Source organism: Pezoporus occidentalis, unplaced genomic scaffold (genome assembly GCF_034315485.1).
Source record: "Pezoporus occidentalis ecotype Australia unplaced genomic scaffold, CSIRO_AGI_Poc_V1 ctg1, whole genome shotgun sequence".
Taxonomy (NCBI): Eukaryota; Metazoa; Chordata; class Aves; order Psittaciformes; family Psittacidae; genus Pezoporus; species Pezoporus occidentalis.
The window spans coordinates 5,986,730-6,002,766 of NW_026912778.1; the positions used below are offsets into that span (position 1 = coordinate 5,986,730).

The 16,037-nt window shown below is 37.0% G+C and overlaps 1 protein-coding gene across 1 annotated transcript in view; it reads left to right on the forward strand.

Moving 5' to 3' along the window:
* Nucleotides 1–16,037, forward strand: part of GALNTL6 (polypeptide N-acetylgalactosaminyltransferase like 6) — a 471,163-nt gene that overhangs the window by 177,605 nt on the left and 277,521 nt on the right. Inside the window, exon 3 of the mRNA XM_062622433.1 lies at nt 9,683–9,821. Coding sequence (XP_062478417.1) covers nt 9,683–9,821 — 139 coding nt within the window. The remainder of the gene's footprint in view (nt 1–9,682; nt 9,822–16,037) is intronic.

Sequence of the window (16,037 nt, forward strand, 5' to 3'; positions counted from 1 at the left end):
AAAAAATGTATTATGTTTTAATTAAAGCAGAAGGACTTAGGTAGACCAGTCTCAAGAACGTAACATAACCGGGGTTTCAGTTGTTCATCTGTCATTACTGCGCTTTGCTGTATCTTGTAATGTTACTGCAGTTCCCTAGGCTTATATTGTTTGTGTCAAGGATAATAATAGTATCTCTGAATGTGTGGAGGTGAGGGTGGCTGCGTTTTTATTAAATCAGATCATTATTTGCATGCTCAGCTCCAGTTTCATATTAAACTAATTATCATCTCAGAAATATGGCGCTACATTATGTAATATATAGATCAGAGTGGATCTGAGAAAGCAATAAAACACATATATACTACCTGAGAAAGTTACCTTCTTGGCCCTGGGTGTGCAAACTCTGCTTGCTTATAGGCACTCTTCTCAGCTTTACAGTAGGAAGAAGGATGGCCTTGTCACTGAATCACCATGTGGGGAATCAGGTGACATAGTTTCTTCCTGGGTCTGTCTCAGACTTTAACTGTGAATATTTACTATCTTAGTATGTAAGAATGGATATATTTAATTTTTTTCTTCTGTTAGGGGTCTTACAAGCTAAATCTAAATTTGCTGAGAGCTGTGACAGCTCATATATTCTTTCTCTGTAGGATGCGCATCATGAAGCAGTGCTTCCAGTGCAAGAGTGACTGTGCTGTTGCATAATGTTGAATCATACGTAGCTAAATTGATTTTTACAGGTTATTCCATCTTTGTTGTGCAGCAGCCACAAAGCGAGCTTCTAGAGCTAGTTTAGGTTGAATTCATTAAAAAAAAAAAAAAGGGATTAAAGAACTGTTATTAATAGGCTGGTTCCATGAACATCCTCTTTGTTTTCCTGTGATGGTATGCAGTAATTGGACCATGGTTATATTATGTCTTAGAATGAAGGAAGGGGAGGGAAAAGCATTGTGTTCTTACAGCTGTTAGAAACCCATCATTTTTTATTTCTGGGCTTTCTAAAACTGTACCTATGCAGCAGTAATTTTACATAAACTTTGTGGAGCTGTTTAGTTCTTGTGTATACCATGTTACTAACGCTGTGAGCTCTTTCAAGAGATCAGCTTGGACACATGAATTAATTATAGAAGACCCACTGGTTCTAGAGACTATTAGAATGCCATTCTTGATGCAGTTTATGTGAGTTAACTTATTCAAGCACTGAAACAAACACCTTAATGGTATTATTTTTATTTTTTTTTTCAGGTAATCTTGTTCCATAGTAGGTCTTTTTTCATCCTTGCAGGTCATTCAGTTACTAAACCAAACTGTGAAGCCTTTTTTATGGTTGTGTTCTGTTGCCCACATGCTTGCTCATTCAGCATTTGTCTCTGATTAATGGTCTACAGCCAGCCTGTGCTAATGTTAAATGAAAAAAGCATTCCGGTGGCTGTGGCATTTGGTGATAAGTAGTTAGACTATATAGAAGATGTACTGTGCATCCCCTGGCTACAGAGTTATGATTAGATTCAGCTCAGCCCGCACAACACTACTGAGGATATTGCTGCTCTGCTGTAGTGATAGAGCAACTCATATCAAAACAGCATGTGTTGCTGCTTATCTTGCATTGTACACTGCTGCATTCTAAATACACTGGGCATACCAAATAGTATGGTCTTTTTTTTTTCTTCCTTTCTTTTCTAGACTTATTAAAGTGGGAAGGGGGGTAGAATGAGTCTTTCTGCATGGCAAGCCATTGTAGTACTTGCAGCAAGTGATAAAAGCTATAGATTGTTTAAAAACATTATTTACTTTTGTGAAGCTTTTGTTCAAGCCTTTAGACAACTTACTTTTCAGAACCATATGCAGTCTTTCTTCTGCTGAAACACAACAGTGCCACTGATTAACCTCATGATGTATTTTAAAGCAATCACTTTTCTCCACACAATGTGTTTCTACTTCATGATGCATATGTTGGAAATTCAGAGGCTGCATTTTTAATGTTTCAAATGGATGAAAAAGGTGAGCGACACATTACTCGTATTTTGTATAAAGCACGGGCTATATGATTTAGGAATTTATTACTGGTTGAGAAAATGCACATATTTAAGATGTAAAGCACAGTGTCTTGATTTAAAATGACCAAAATGAAATGAGTGATATAAAAGTTACAATAAGCAGACTTGGATTGTTCCAACTGTTACCTGCACAGTGCACCTTTTCTGCTAGAACACAACTGCCAACAGCAAGGGCCAGGTTGAAATTTGAAGTGATATCTAATACAATGCCTAGATACCTGCAGGAATTAATCTTGAGAGCACTGAGCTTATTTTTAGTTCTTGCAAATAATTGACCTGGCAAACAATATTTTGTTAAACAAACAACATGTAACAGCTAATTCCTTAAGTATAATAATAATTTTGCAGTCCTCTTTGGGTAGGCCAGCTGATTTTTCCCCACTCCTGAATGAAATCCTTCATTACTTTTGGGAACTGTGGATTCCTGTGAGGCAGCAAGACCCAGGTCAAGTTGTCAGAGCTTCAGTGCTGTGACCTGGTGCTTCTGCCACCCTGCCTGATGTTATTTTTTCTTGCTCTACTACACATGCTGCTTCGTTCTTCTGCTCACTACACTACTGCTCTAATCATCTTTTAGCTGCCCTGACTCACCGTGTGTCTTTTGCTAGCAGTTTCTGTTTCTTTGTATAGAAATGCCTCTCAAACGTATGTAAAATAAGTACATTTCAGAGGTTCCCATTTGTTCCTCTCATCTCCTCTCCAGTAAATGCTTTTCCTGTATCTACCGCCTACCCAGTATGGGATTTCTTTTTCTTGAGGGGTGGGGAAATGCATCACTGCTCTAAGTATAGATCTCATTTCTGTGTTAGCAACAGTTTACTTTCATTTTTCTCTCATGTGAATGATAAGCAAACAATATTCTGAAGATCCAACTACAGTATGAATATACCCTTCTAATTTTTTTAAGGAACATATTCTTCTCTCTTTGTTTTTGGGGTTTCTTTGGGGTTTTTTGTTTTTTTTTTTTATGTTCCTGTGGTTTGGTTTGTGGTGTGTTGGGAAAACAAACATTCCATTCTGGATGTGAGCCAGCAGTCAAATAACAAATTTTAAAGTTATATGTTTTTCTCCCTTTTTCTCCAAACCTACTGTTCTTTTATAAAGCCATTCCTGAAGAGAGAAACAATTTAGTTCATATTTCTCCTGCTGACCATCAGGCTACTGTAGCAGCAATACATAAAGGACAATAACATACCTATCCCACTTACTGAGGACTACACGGTCTTTGAAAGAAATACCTGTATATGCTATTGTCATCTCAAGGTTAATAAAATAGTAAAAAAATTAATGCATTCTACCAGAAAATGAGTGAATTTCTGATTGTTTGTGTTCTGTAGTAGATTGATATTGAAACAGTAATAAATAATTTTTGCTATATATTTAGAAATAAATTATCTATTCTTACTTGCAAATGTATTGCTCAGGATTTCTTTTCAGGTTTTTTTCTTTTTCCCAGTTGCGTAAGGTTTAACTATAGCTGTGTCTGTAATGCTAAGGAAAAGCCTTTCCTAATAATGCCTCAGACCTTGACAGAAGTATGAGTTATGTAATAGATAGTTAAAATTATTGTAAATCTTACTGCAATGGCTGCTACTAGGCAAAGTAGGGAAAAAAAAAAAAAAGTATTTTTGATTCTGTTTCCATTGTTGTAAAATCAGTTCAATTTCTTGCCTATAAATTAGGCCTGTGAAGTTGTACAACTAATGGGATACTCTGAGAAGTTTGGGAAAAGTGGAATAGACTTGTGGTAAATTTCAGTTTCTGATACATGTTTTATTGATTCTGAGGAAAAATATTATTCCAGTGGTTTATCTCCAGTTCTCCTCCTATTTCTCATAAAGTTGAAAGAAATCTAAGATTGTGATCAACCTCAACAGATGGCCAAAGTTGTATCGATCATACATCTGAGGCATGCTGTCATTTCTTTCTTGACTATTCATGGATTCTACAGCTCCCTGGATTGCCTATCCCATTGTTTCACTACTCGTTCTTGTTAGTTATCTGAAAAACCATAACACATATTACCCAAACACATTTTTTACTACTTGGTTAGTCCTGTTTGATATGAAAACAATTACTTTCATGTAAGGCATGTGCAGTTTTAATTTTCTCTCTCCATAAAAAATCAGCAAAGAAAATTCCTTCATGCATTTATTGAATTAAAGCTTTCATATTTTTTACAGAAAATTGATACTGACATGCAGAATCACAAAAAAAAAAAAAAAAAAACAAAAAACCACAAACAAACAAAAAAACCAAAACATTTGTTCAAAGTAAGCAGTTTCTTTTCTGGTATAAAAGGAGAAAGTGACTTGATAAAACAACTTCCTTTTTTCCCCAAGGACTAGCTTGTACTGGTCCCTGATTTGACTCTTAACTAATTCTAGGTAAAAATTGCTCACTTACATGCCTTCTAAAGCTTTGAAAATGCAAAATTTGCAAACAAGATGAGAATTCCATTAAGTGTAGATTTTCCAGGAGAAGCTGAGACATTCACTGTTTAGTGCATTTATTAAACCACCTCTCTGTTCAAGATAATGTAACCAGTATCTTAGCAGATGTGCTGCACCCTTTGTCTCTGAGGATAAGGAAAAGTAAGGAATAAAATGGTTTTGTTTATATTCAAATGGAAAGGCACTTCACCAAAATGCAGAATGTGGTGGCAGTTTGAATTGATAACCTGTTATTAATTGAAATAATATGCAATTCATCTCTGCGGTGTGAGATGGGAAATGTATATACAGGTATGCATTAGAGAAATTCAGAAATTTTATAGGAAATAGTACACATTACTTTAAACAGAGCAGTTGCTCTCCTACTCTTGTATCAGGGAGAATAAAAGTTTATTGTGTAGAGGTTTAGGTGCCAAGAAGGTGGAAGATGATGTCTGACCTTAAAGCTTTTATTCAGCTGATGATCTTTATTTCCACTTTTACACTTCTTTTCTGAAGCTGCCATGTGACTGCATTAATTTTGAATTTGTATTTCTCTGTCTACCCTTGCTAAGAAATACACCATGGGACTTCAGTTTTGTAGTGAAATATTGCTCTAGGATAAGATCAGATATCTTTTCTATCCAGGAGAACTTTCATGTGAGAGAATGGGCTCTGAGTTTGCATATGATATGCACAGACGATGTTGTACTAGATTCTGGATGGAATATTTAAAGGTAGTAGACAAAATTCCTCATAAACTTCAAAAAAGTAGCAAAAGTATTTTATCCAAAATTACAAGATGCAATGTAACTGAGACGACTTACTATTTGTAGTTTTATGTATTAAACTCATTTTATTTAGTAAAGCTTTCAGCACATCATAGAGAATTCTTTTTCCCTATTACAACTGTTACTGGATTAAAGGATGCATGAATGCTTGAAGTAAAGGGTGTGCTTAAATATTTTACTGAATTATAGTCTTGACTTGGTGTGACTGTGAAGTCTTCCCTGAGTAAACTACTAGCAGTGAATATAAGCAGTAAATAATTCAGATTTGTACACAGTTCCTCCCTACAGACGCTGAGTGGCTTTTTTCTTCATCTACTTAGTTTCCTGTGTTAAGATGTCAAGCAACTGTTTAACTTCTTTTAACTTATATGGCAAAGCCATTTTTTTTACCATGCCTGTTTAATTATAAATAATGTTTATCTCAATTATAAAAAAAAACAAAACAAAACCCAGAAGACCGTGAAACCCGAACTTGTTTCAATGTGTTTTTGATGTTTTTAATTTTAAGCAAGGTCCCCTGTCCATTTCATGATGAAGCAGTGCAGAGCAACTGTTGCATGTGCGAATTGATTTACAGCTGATAGATTTTGCCAATAATATCCCTATTCTCTTTATAATTATCATACCTGGCAACTGTACCATTGTTGCTAACCCAGAGCCATTATTCTGCTGTTACACATTTGTACCAAGTATACAGAACGGGGTTTTTTTCTTTATTTTCTTTCTCAACCTAATCCTCTGTCCTTCATGCCATCTGTTGTTCAAGGGTTTATTCTGCTTCTGGTGTATCTGTATTTAAAATAAGCAGAAGATGCTTTAACTGAGGTGACCTTGAACTATCAGTTATCACAAGCTGTCAAGCATAAAACTTAAAACCTTTAGGGCTAGGTATAGAGTATATTGTTTCCTAGGAGACGGTAACATCCTTGAGTGGGGCTAAAAACAGCCTTACAAAGCATCTGATATTTGGCTAAGCTAGGACTTTATCTGGATGGCTATAATACCTTACTTCACTATTTTGTTTATCTGAATATCTGTGGAGAAGCATTTTGAGATGGTGTATTAATGGTACATTCTAACAATAACATAATATTAAGCAATGTAGAGATGTCAACTCCAAACCCATCACAGTGTTTTAAGAAAAAAAACACCAAAAACCAAACATATTTTCAAAATATTGCCTACATTGAGTACTGAATTAAAAATCAGTGTAATAACTGTAATCACAAAGACCACATTGTATGAATTAAACAGTGTTGTTAGGCTTCTCAGACTGTGGAGCATTCTAATGGAATTTTTTGGGCCACAATGAATATGTGCCATTCTTGTGCTTTTGGGTTCTTCCCCTTCTTTCCCACCTCATTGAAAAATCAAAATCCAAGTAACTGAACTAAAATGTCTGATTGTTCTAATATTCTGGGGTTCTTCAATATGCAATTGCAAATGAGTCTCAGAGTATCAGGTGCTGGACTGATTTTATCCACCACATTTGGTAAGCCCCTTTTTAAACTCAGAGGCCAAAAATTTGGGCTTTTTTATTCTCTTCCCTACAAATACTTAATACCCGTTACGTACCTTCTGAATTGCTGTTTTGCCTTCAGGCAGAACAAATGGTATAGGAGAGCTTATATCTGTCTGTTGATGGGTTTAAAGTAGCTTTTTGTAGCCAGTAATGGGACATTGAACTCCTTCACACTTTTTTTCACCAGAATTTTACTCTTGCATTGTGAAGTTTCCCCTTGTCACCCTATCATTTCAGGTAAACTTTTGGATAGTCCAGCTCCAAACCAGTGTGCAGTGATGGCAATTACTGTCAGTCATCTAGGAAAGCAAATCAGTGACAGAAAAGAGTTTTAATGTGCTTATGATAATTTCTAATGCTGTGAGACTTATGTATGGCATTTTTTTTTTGTACAAAAGGAACTCCTGAGGCCTACTGATTATCCAAAAGCTGGACTTCCTTTTTTATTTTTACTTTTTTTAATCCTTATCTTCTAAGCTCTCTATTTCTCTCCTTCTCATAAGAAATAGTCTGGTTTTATTTGAGGTCTTTTACAGAAATTAGCCAACAGCTTTTTACATGACCACCTGATCCCTAGCTAATCAGTGTGAGCTGCAGGGTGAGAAAGCAAGCAAACAAGAAAGCTGGGAGAAATATTCATAGGATTCATAAAAGCCCACAAGCCTCTGTTCATGCCCTATGTGTTTTATTTCATGCTTTTTATATAGTGTTAGGAAAGAGTCACACTTCACAATTTCTAGTGCACTTCATGGCCCAACTTACTGTATAAGTGCAGAAGCAATTTATAGACTGCAATTGGTCAAACACTTCTACAGTGCAATATGAGAAGGTTCAGCCCATTTCTGAGTTGTTCTAGATAACAACCAAGATATCTATTCTTTTGGCTTGTGCACAGTGATAGTGCGCCATATTCAGTGAGTAAGACTGGAAGTCTACTTTAGAAGTACTTGCTTTCAGTGTCACTAGCAGGGGATAATATGAAGAAACTATAGGACTATGAAAAATATTCATCTCCTGAATAGCCAAATGAACTCCTTTAAGAAAAGCTAAGAATCCACTTTTCTTCATACAGGGTGAATAGCTGGAATATACATACAGTTGTATTGCAAAAACATCAATTAGCAATAGCATGTTTTTATCATATAGTTAATTTATTCTGGAATTTCCATTATATTTGTAACTACCTGGATAAATGTCCTATTAAAAGCAAATTAAAATTTTAGAATATGTACTACATATGTGCTAGTCTATTTAGGATATCTGCTACAAGAGGGGCTAAAATTTCTATGTCTTCGGGGTTGAACAACATTAGCTTATTGTTACTGTATTATGAAACAGATATCATATGATTGTACTGTTGAATTTTAAGTAGTACTCTGACTCATCAGCTGCCTCTTTAAGATTATGGTTCCTCCCCGTGCTTAGTATGAAATCATAAGGACTCATGTAGAAGCTTAGTCTCAGATTTTGTATTTTGTTAGTATGTTATGTGCATTTGGGAACGTTTAAAAAAAATAAAATGGCAACGTACCTGTTAGCAGTGAAATAGCATAAACAAAGAGTTTCATTATAGAAACTTTTTCCCTTGTAAGTAACCTTATTTTCTTTAAGAATTTACATGAAATTGCAATTATATGCACAAAGTTTTTAAATATTATTTTATCTGAAAAAATCTAAAATTTAGTGGCTTTAGTTGCATGTTCTATGTTTTTAATATTTTGTGCTTGTACAAGATGAAATAGAGCAATGAGAGAGGCTCACAGCTTTAAGAATACCCCTGGATGTTTCTATCATCTTACAGTCACTTTCTCTTCATGCCCTCCTGCAGCTGCTCCTGATTAGCTGAGGGTCAGATGGTCATTTATCAAATCTAGCTGGGAAGTTGATAAATGCCTCTAAAAGAGCTCAGGAAGAAGGGGGTATTTTCTTATAAGTGGGCCTGGAGGGAGAAAGACAGAGAGGTTATAAGCTGATCAATTGGATGTAGAAGAAAGTGTATCTTCTTGGGAACCTGAGTAGGCATGAAGGGCTTAGAAACTCTGAAGTGTTCATCCTCTGAAAGAATAAGAAGAATAAAAATAATTGAGAAGTGAAGGCTTTTGTGTTTTGATTTTCTTTGAAGTGTTTTTGTGTGTTCTCTACTCTTTGACTGGAAGAGATAGAGGTATAGTTTGCCTGAGGTATGTACTAAGCAAGCCAAGTGACTGATGATGAGAAATAACTTGGGAATAGAAAGCTGGAATAGAAGACCTGTTCTTTGCCAGGGAATGAGCAGATAATTTCTTTAGGGAACAAAAGTGACCACTTTCTGAAAACAAATCAGCAGTGCTGAGACGTTAGAAGCACTGAGTACATCTGGCTGGTCCCTTCAAGTTCAAGGGTGCTTGAGGAGCCTAGAGCAAAACATTTGGTTTCCTTGCTATTTGTTTTTGAAAGTTGGACACTCTAAACTTCAATGCAAAAGTCAGTTTTGGAAAAGGGGGTGGGGGGTTGGAGGGTTGCTCTGGCTGCTGAAATACAGAGTAACTGAGTAATTATGTTACTCATATCAATCAGAAGGAGAATTGCTGAAACTGACCCATTTGTTTATGACTGCTATGAAAGCTTGATTCTGATGCAAAAAAGTCTTAGCTTAATCCACATTTTTATATATAAAATGCTTTAAGCTTACTGTGTCTCTTGAAAGAAGGAAAGTTAAATGAATTGGGTGAATTCAGAGGGGCCTTCAAGTCCCATTATTTGTATCTACTTCATATTTTTATATTGCAATTACCAAAAGTTCCTTAGAGATGTTCCAGATGCAGTATACTAATTGAAATTCAATCTAACTTATTTTTGTCTTTGTAGTCCATTTTGTGCTGTCAGTTTAAGGCAAATAATTGTATTTTTTCTTTGTAGGGAAAGGTGAACATGGAAAGCCATACCCTCTTACAGAGGAAGACCATGATGATTCTGCATATAGAGAAAATGGCTTCAACATATTTGTTAGCAACAACATAGCACTGGAGCGATCCCTGCCAGACATCCGACATCCTAAGTACGTACTTTTTTTTCCTGGATTATTTGATTTTAAGTTTTTATCTTTGTAAATCTCTAAATAACCTGTTTTTCTGGGAGGTCAGTCATGAACCCTCAGGCAAAAAATTGTGCCCCTTTCTTTAAATAGGAAATGGAAAGCTTATCACCATTGTTAAATCATTTGCACTGTCTTAAAAATTTGCCTCTTATTTTATTAGTAACACATCAAGACTATAAGAGGCCTCTCTTAATTACAAAATTGTTTTCATGGCATTTCTGGGTAGTGATATTTTAGGCAGTGATAAGTAACATTTTACACAGTTTTTCAGGTTTTTATTTGGTAATAGCTGATCTTTCCTCTGGGGGCGGCATGACAAGTTGCATGAAAGTTTTGGCTAAATGTTTGGACCAGTGTTTCCAAAATGTTTCTTTTGGTTTGTTACATAAGAAGTGAAAGCAACCTAGTAGCTACAGCTTATTGGGTGCTGATAGCACAGATAATGAACGTAGAATTATGGAAGAGAATGAGCTGTGATGAAATATATGGGCAGAATTTGGTGGGATTGGATGATGGTGTTGTTCCTTAATAGCAGTAATATCCTACAGAGAAACAGGATAAAGACTATTCTGGAAAATAACCAGTGAGCTAAAATTGGTCATGCAGTTCTCAGCAAACATAACTTTTCTGTAATTTTGTCTCCCATGTACAAGAAGTAAAGCTTTCTGTCTGCAACAGGAAAGGTCATGTATGCCTTTCTAGGCTTCAGGCTCTAATCCTCCGGAGTCATTCTGACCTCTGAAGAGAGGGATGGTTTAATTTGTCTCTTTACATGGCATTTCTCCCCCTCTTTTAATTGGGTGTTATGCAACTAGTCAAAGGGGGAAAGGTACAGGAGAGTGACAAAACTAATTTTTTCCATGACTAGGTTTGTATTTTCCATTGGATACAATCCCCTTTATTATACAGTATGTTTCTGGTTAGGATAGCTACTTACTTCTTAACCTGTACGATTTTGCTGTGTGAATAACTGAAATTCTTCAGGGAGCTGAACACAACTTGAGATCTTGACAGACGTTCTTAAGGAAGGAAGATAAGAAAAAGAGATATCATGGCAACTAACACGTGTTGTTCTGACAGATGTGGAGTTGTCCTTTTCAAAGAATGAACAGCATATGAATGTTTGCATAGTAAGATTTTAAAAAGTAATTCTCAGTGGAGGAATTAACAAAATATTTAAAAAAAAATCTTTTGTTGGAGGTGTTTTGTATTTAATTGCCGTGTATCATTGTTTTGAGAAAACACTGGTTAGAATTAAGTCAAAGAACTTTTTCTAACAAGCTGTGTATTTTATATATTTTGCTTGCCTTGTACTTTACCAAGATACCTGAAATTATTTGTAGAAAGAATGTTTCCAAAATGTTTGAGGTTTAATGCATAGCTGTACAGCATCACAGCTGTGCTAAATTATGTTGCTGGTGTAATAATATGCTCATCAAGCATCATGTCTTAGCAAAACTGCAGAGGACTATTACTAAATACAAAAGGAATCCTACCTTAGTGTTTTTATAAGTTGGTCTTCTGGCAACTTGTTTGTCGCCCACTACTGTCCACACGGTCAATGACATTTCCATGCAAGTCCCCAGAAGCATTGGGAGTGATGTGTCATCAGAAGTGACATATTAGGAGCAAATCAGTGCTACATCAGTCCTTCTCTGCCCCTCTTCCCCCTGCACAAACCCTTTAGTGACTTTCACATAAGCATCTTGTTTGGCAAGTGTAAATCCTTGGTATCTGCATCTTTTTCGTTTTCCAATTCAGCTAGGTTCCTATACCATTCAGTGAAGTCTCATATGGTAGATGTTTTAGTAGTGTCCTGGGCGAACTGACTTGCATCATGTCCTTCTAACCTTCCTTATGTTAAAGACTTGTAACACAAGTAGTCCAGTAGTTATTGTCTAAATACAGTGATAAAAAAATGTTTTTTTTTGCTAAATTTGTGTGCTGAATATTACACTGGTAAAATTACAAAGCTTATAACCTATACTTCTGGTGGTTACACCTTGAAGCAAGTCTCTATCTTAAACTTCCGAGACACACAGAAGTCTGACAATAATTTCTGATCTACTGTCAGAAACAAAGCAATCTCTCAGCTGCTGTGTGTTAAGTATGATGCAGGCCAATCTCAGACTGCATTTCACTTAGGGACTTCATGTCCTCTCTTCAGAAGCATGTGTGAAATGGAAAGTAATTAACAGCTTGTAAGGTTTCTTTCAGAAAAGCTCACTGGAAAACTATATAGCTTCTATGCCACAAAAGGGTGTTCTTACTGAAATGAGTGCAGCTAATTCAGGTGAGGTATAGCAGGCAAATTTAATTTTGTCAGCTTCTGAGTGTTATAAAGGGCTTTTCATTTGTGGAGCTTCTAAATGCCATTCAGCTTTTAACTGTCTTCTTTTGCATGTTTGGGGGATACTGTTATGATATGGACATGGAGGTTTTGATTTTCTGTCTAGCGTGTACCATTTGCACAGGGGCCTACCTGTGCCAAGGACTAACATTTCTGAAAATGTTGTCTAGGATTTGTTTAAAAGAAACAAATAGAATGGGTTTATTGCCCTCAGTAGAGGAAGTTCACAAACCTTTAAATACAGCAAAAATGGAGTGATCAATCCTGCAATTTGGATCAAAATTTATTTAAATTTTAAAAGCAGCTACGGGAGTTTCTACATTTCTCTGAAATAACTTCATCAAAACTATTTATTCCAAAATCGTAGACCAAAACAGTTTCAAGTCCTATTTCTAAGTGTCTGGTTTTCTTCAAAGTATGCAAAGATGGCAGATAACCGGACCTTACTCTGTCTAATCCAAATTAACCTTCTCCGTCTTGGTCTCTTAGGAAATCAGCCTTGGGATTTGCAAACTGTATCTTCTGGGAGGTGGATGGGTGTAACTGAACAAATGCGTGGATGACTGCGCTTTAAGAAATTCAGTTTTCAATTTTTTTTACAATTTTTTTTTCTTTATGTGTGATATTTAAAGCACTTCAGCAAGATGTATTCAGATTGGTGCTTCTTTCCTTTTTAAGACAGTAAAATGTGTGTGTTGTAAAAATCCCTAGAGAAATAAACCAGTTAACTTCTATTTTAAGGCTGACTTAACAGCTTTCCTGTGTGCTTAATGGATTCTATTGCATCTCTCTGATACCTCTCAGTGTTTTTTCTCTCATAGCTATACTTGAAGAATTTATTTTATTTTTTTTCTTCATTTAGAAACATAGAATCATAGAATAGTTAGGGTTGGAAAGGACCTTTAAATCATCAGATTCCAACCCCCTGCCATAGGCAGGAACACCTCACACTAAACCATCTCACCCAAGATGTCCAACCTGGCCTTGAACACCGCCAGGGATGGAGCATTCACAACTTCCCTGGGCAACCCATTCCAGGGCCTCACCACCCTAACAGGAAAGAATTTCCTCCTTATAGCCAACCTAAACTTCCCCTGTTTAAGTTTGAACCCATTACCCCTTGTCCTATCACTACAGTCCCTAATGAAGAGTCCATCCCCAGCATCCCTATAGGCCCCCTCAGATACTGGAAGGCTGCTATGAGGTTTCCACGCAGCCTTCTCTTCTCCAGGCTCAACAGCCCCAACTTTCTCAGCCTGTCTTCATACGGGAGGTGCTCCAGTCCCCTGATCATCCTCGTGGCCCTCCTCTGGACTTGTTCCAACAGTTCCATATCCTTTTTATGTTGAGGACACCAGAACTGCACACAGTACTCCAGATGAGGTCTCACAAGAGCAGAGTAAAGGGGCAGGATCACCCCCTTCGACCTGCTGGTCACACTCTTTTTGATGCAGCCCAGGATACGGTTGGCTTTCTGGGCTGTGTGTGCACACTGAAGCCGGCTCATGTTCATTTCCTCATCGACCAGCACCCACAAGTCCTTCTCCACAGGGCTGCTCTGAATCTCTTCTCTGCCAAACCTGTAGCTGTGCCTGGGATTGCTCCAACCCAGGTGTAGGACCTTGCACTGGGCATGGTTAAACTTCATAAGGTTGGCATCAGCCCACCTCACAAGCGTGTCAGGGTCCCTCTGGATGGCATTCCTTTCTTCCAGGGTATCAACCGAACCACACAGCTTGGTGTCATCAGCAAACTTGCTGAGGGCGCACTCAATCCCACTGCCCATCTCAGAGACAAAGATGTTGAGCAAGACCGGTCCCAACACCGATCCCTGAGGGACACCACTCGTTACTGGTCTCCAGCCAGACATTGAGCCATTGACCACAACTCTGTGTGCGGCCATCCAGCCAGTTCTTTATCCACCGAGTGGTCCGTCCATCAAATTGATGTCTCTCCAATTTAGAGACAAGGATGTCTTGTGGGACAGTGTCGAACACTTTACACAAGTCCAGGTAGATGACATCAACTGCTCTACCCCTGTCCATCAGTTCTGTAGCCCCATCATAGAAGGCCACCAAATTGGTCAGGCAGGATTTCCCCTTAGTGAAGCCATGCTGGCTGTCACCAAGCACCTTGTTGATTTTCATGTGCCTTAGCATGTCTTCCAAGAGAATCTGCTCCAATATTTTGCCAGGCACAGAGGTGAGACTGACTGGTCTGGAATTCCCAGGGTCTGAGGTTTTGTCTTGTTTCTATCCCACTCATAGTAGGTGCTCTTCCCAAGTTACATTAGCTAATTCTCTGTTCTTTGCCTGTAATCACCCCCTGCCTTTAAGTTAAAAAAAAAAAAAAATCTAAGCAATCAAAGCATTCATTATTTTTTCCTTCTATAATTCAAATAAAAATCTGAAACAAGATAATCAGGTCAGCTCATCAGATTTCAGGACTGATTTAGTGAAAATAAGAGTTTTCATCACCTGAAGTGGAAGGCAATTTTATGAGGTTTGGAGAGTACTGAGGGTTGGCAATGGAATTGTTGTTGAAAATAAGTTCTGTACCAGTATGAGAAATATTTCAAAAGCCACAAGAAAAGTGTTTTGATTTTTTTCTTTTCACCTGTCCTGTGCTACTTTCTGTAGTCTGGAATGCAACAAACTTGCTAAAGCTAGGAAGAATGCTGGCAGTATTGTTTTCTATTGTAGAGACACAAATGCTACTTATTCTAATAATTAAATATAGAAATTACCATTAATTCTTATCTTCTCAGCATTATTAAATATCCTACCATTTTGTTTGTTCAAACAGACAAAACTGAATCTTTTTCACATTTTGAATGCTATTCAAAATGTGATTTTAATGAGGCTCAGGGGAATGACTGCAGTCATCTATTCTGAACATTACCATAAATATAAATTTTGAGGCATATCCTGTTTCAAACTCCTAGGTCCTTGTAGACCAGAGCATCGAACTTTTTAGCTTTTCATTCTTGAATCAAGGAATTCAAGTTAATTCCTGATACTGATAGAGCTGCAAGCATTATCATTGAAAATCTTTGGGCATGGTATGCTTATATAGCTTGATTTCAACAACAGGTCTCCTTTTTCTCTAGAATTTGTCTATTAATTTTTGATAATTTATGTAGTCGCAAGTCAGAAGCACAAGTCCTCATTGGCTTGTCTTAATAATTTATCACAAGAAATCCCATCCGTTTTAAATTTCTCTGGGCATAGATGCATTCATTTTGTACTGAAATTCTTAATGGTCATAGTCTACATTAAGGACATACAATATACAAACTGGGTTTTGTGATGTCTGGATTTCAGACTGTATGGGCTGGGATCAGTGCTCCTAAGCATCGCCTGCTGGTCTTGCTGTTGCTGTGTGAAGTGGTGCCCCTTCACTGTCACTCCCAGCATTATTCCTTTTCAGAAGTCTGAGCTGTGCTCATTTTTCTTAAACATTAAACTTTTCACAGGCCTCAAGAAATAATCAAAGAAATACAGGTGTTTAGCTAAAGGCTGTGAGATCTTCTGTGTTCTGAACACTAATGAGATTTTCTATCCATAATAAAAAAGGCAAATTTCACTCTACCTGTTCTGCATAATGGAAACTCTCTAACTCTCTCTCCTTGTCAGTAGCAAAAGCTGAAAGAATGTCTGAATGGTCCTCAGAATATTTGAATACAGTGTGATTGCTGTTCCTTGTGTTTTTAAGAGAGGCTAAAATTAATATGTATTAAGTTTCTGAAGGGGGGAGGGTTACTGTTAGTTCTTACTTATGTTTCGGTAAACTTTGCAGAAAGGCTAGAATTACTGGACTCCTGTGCA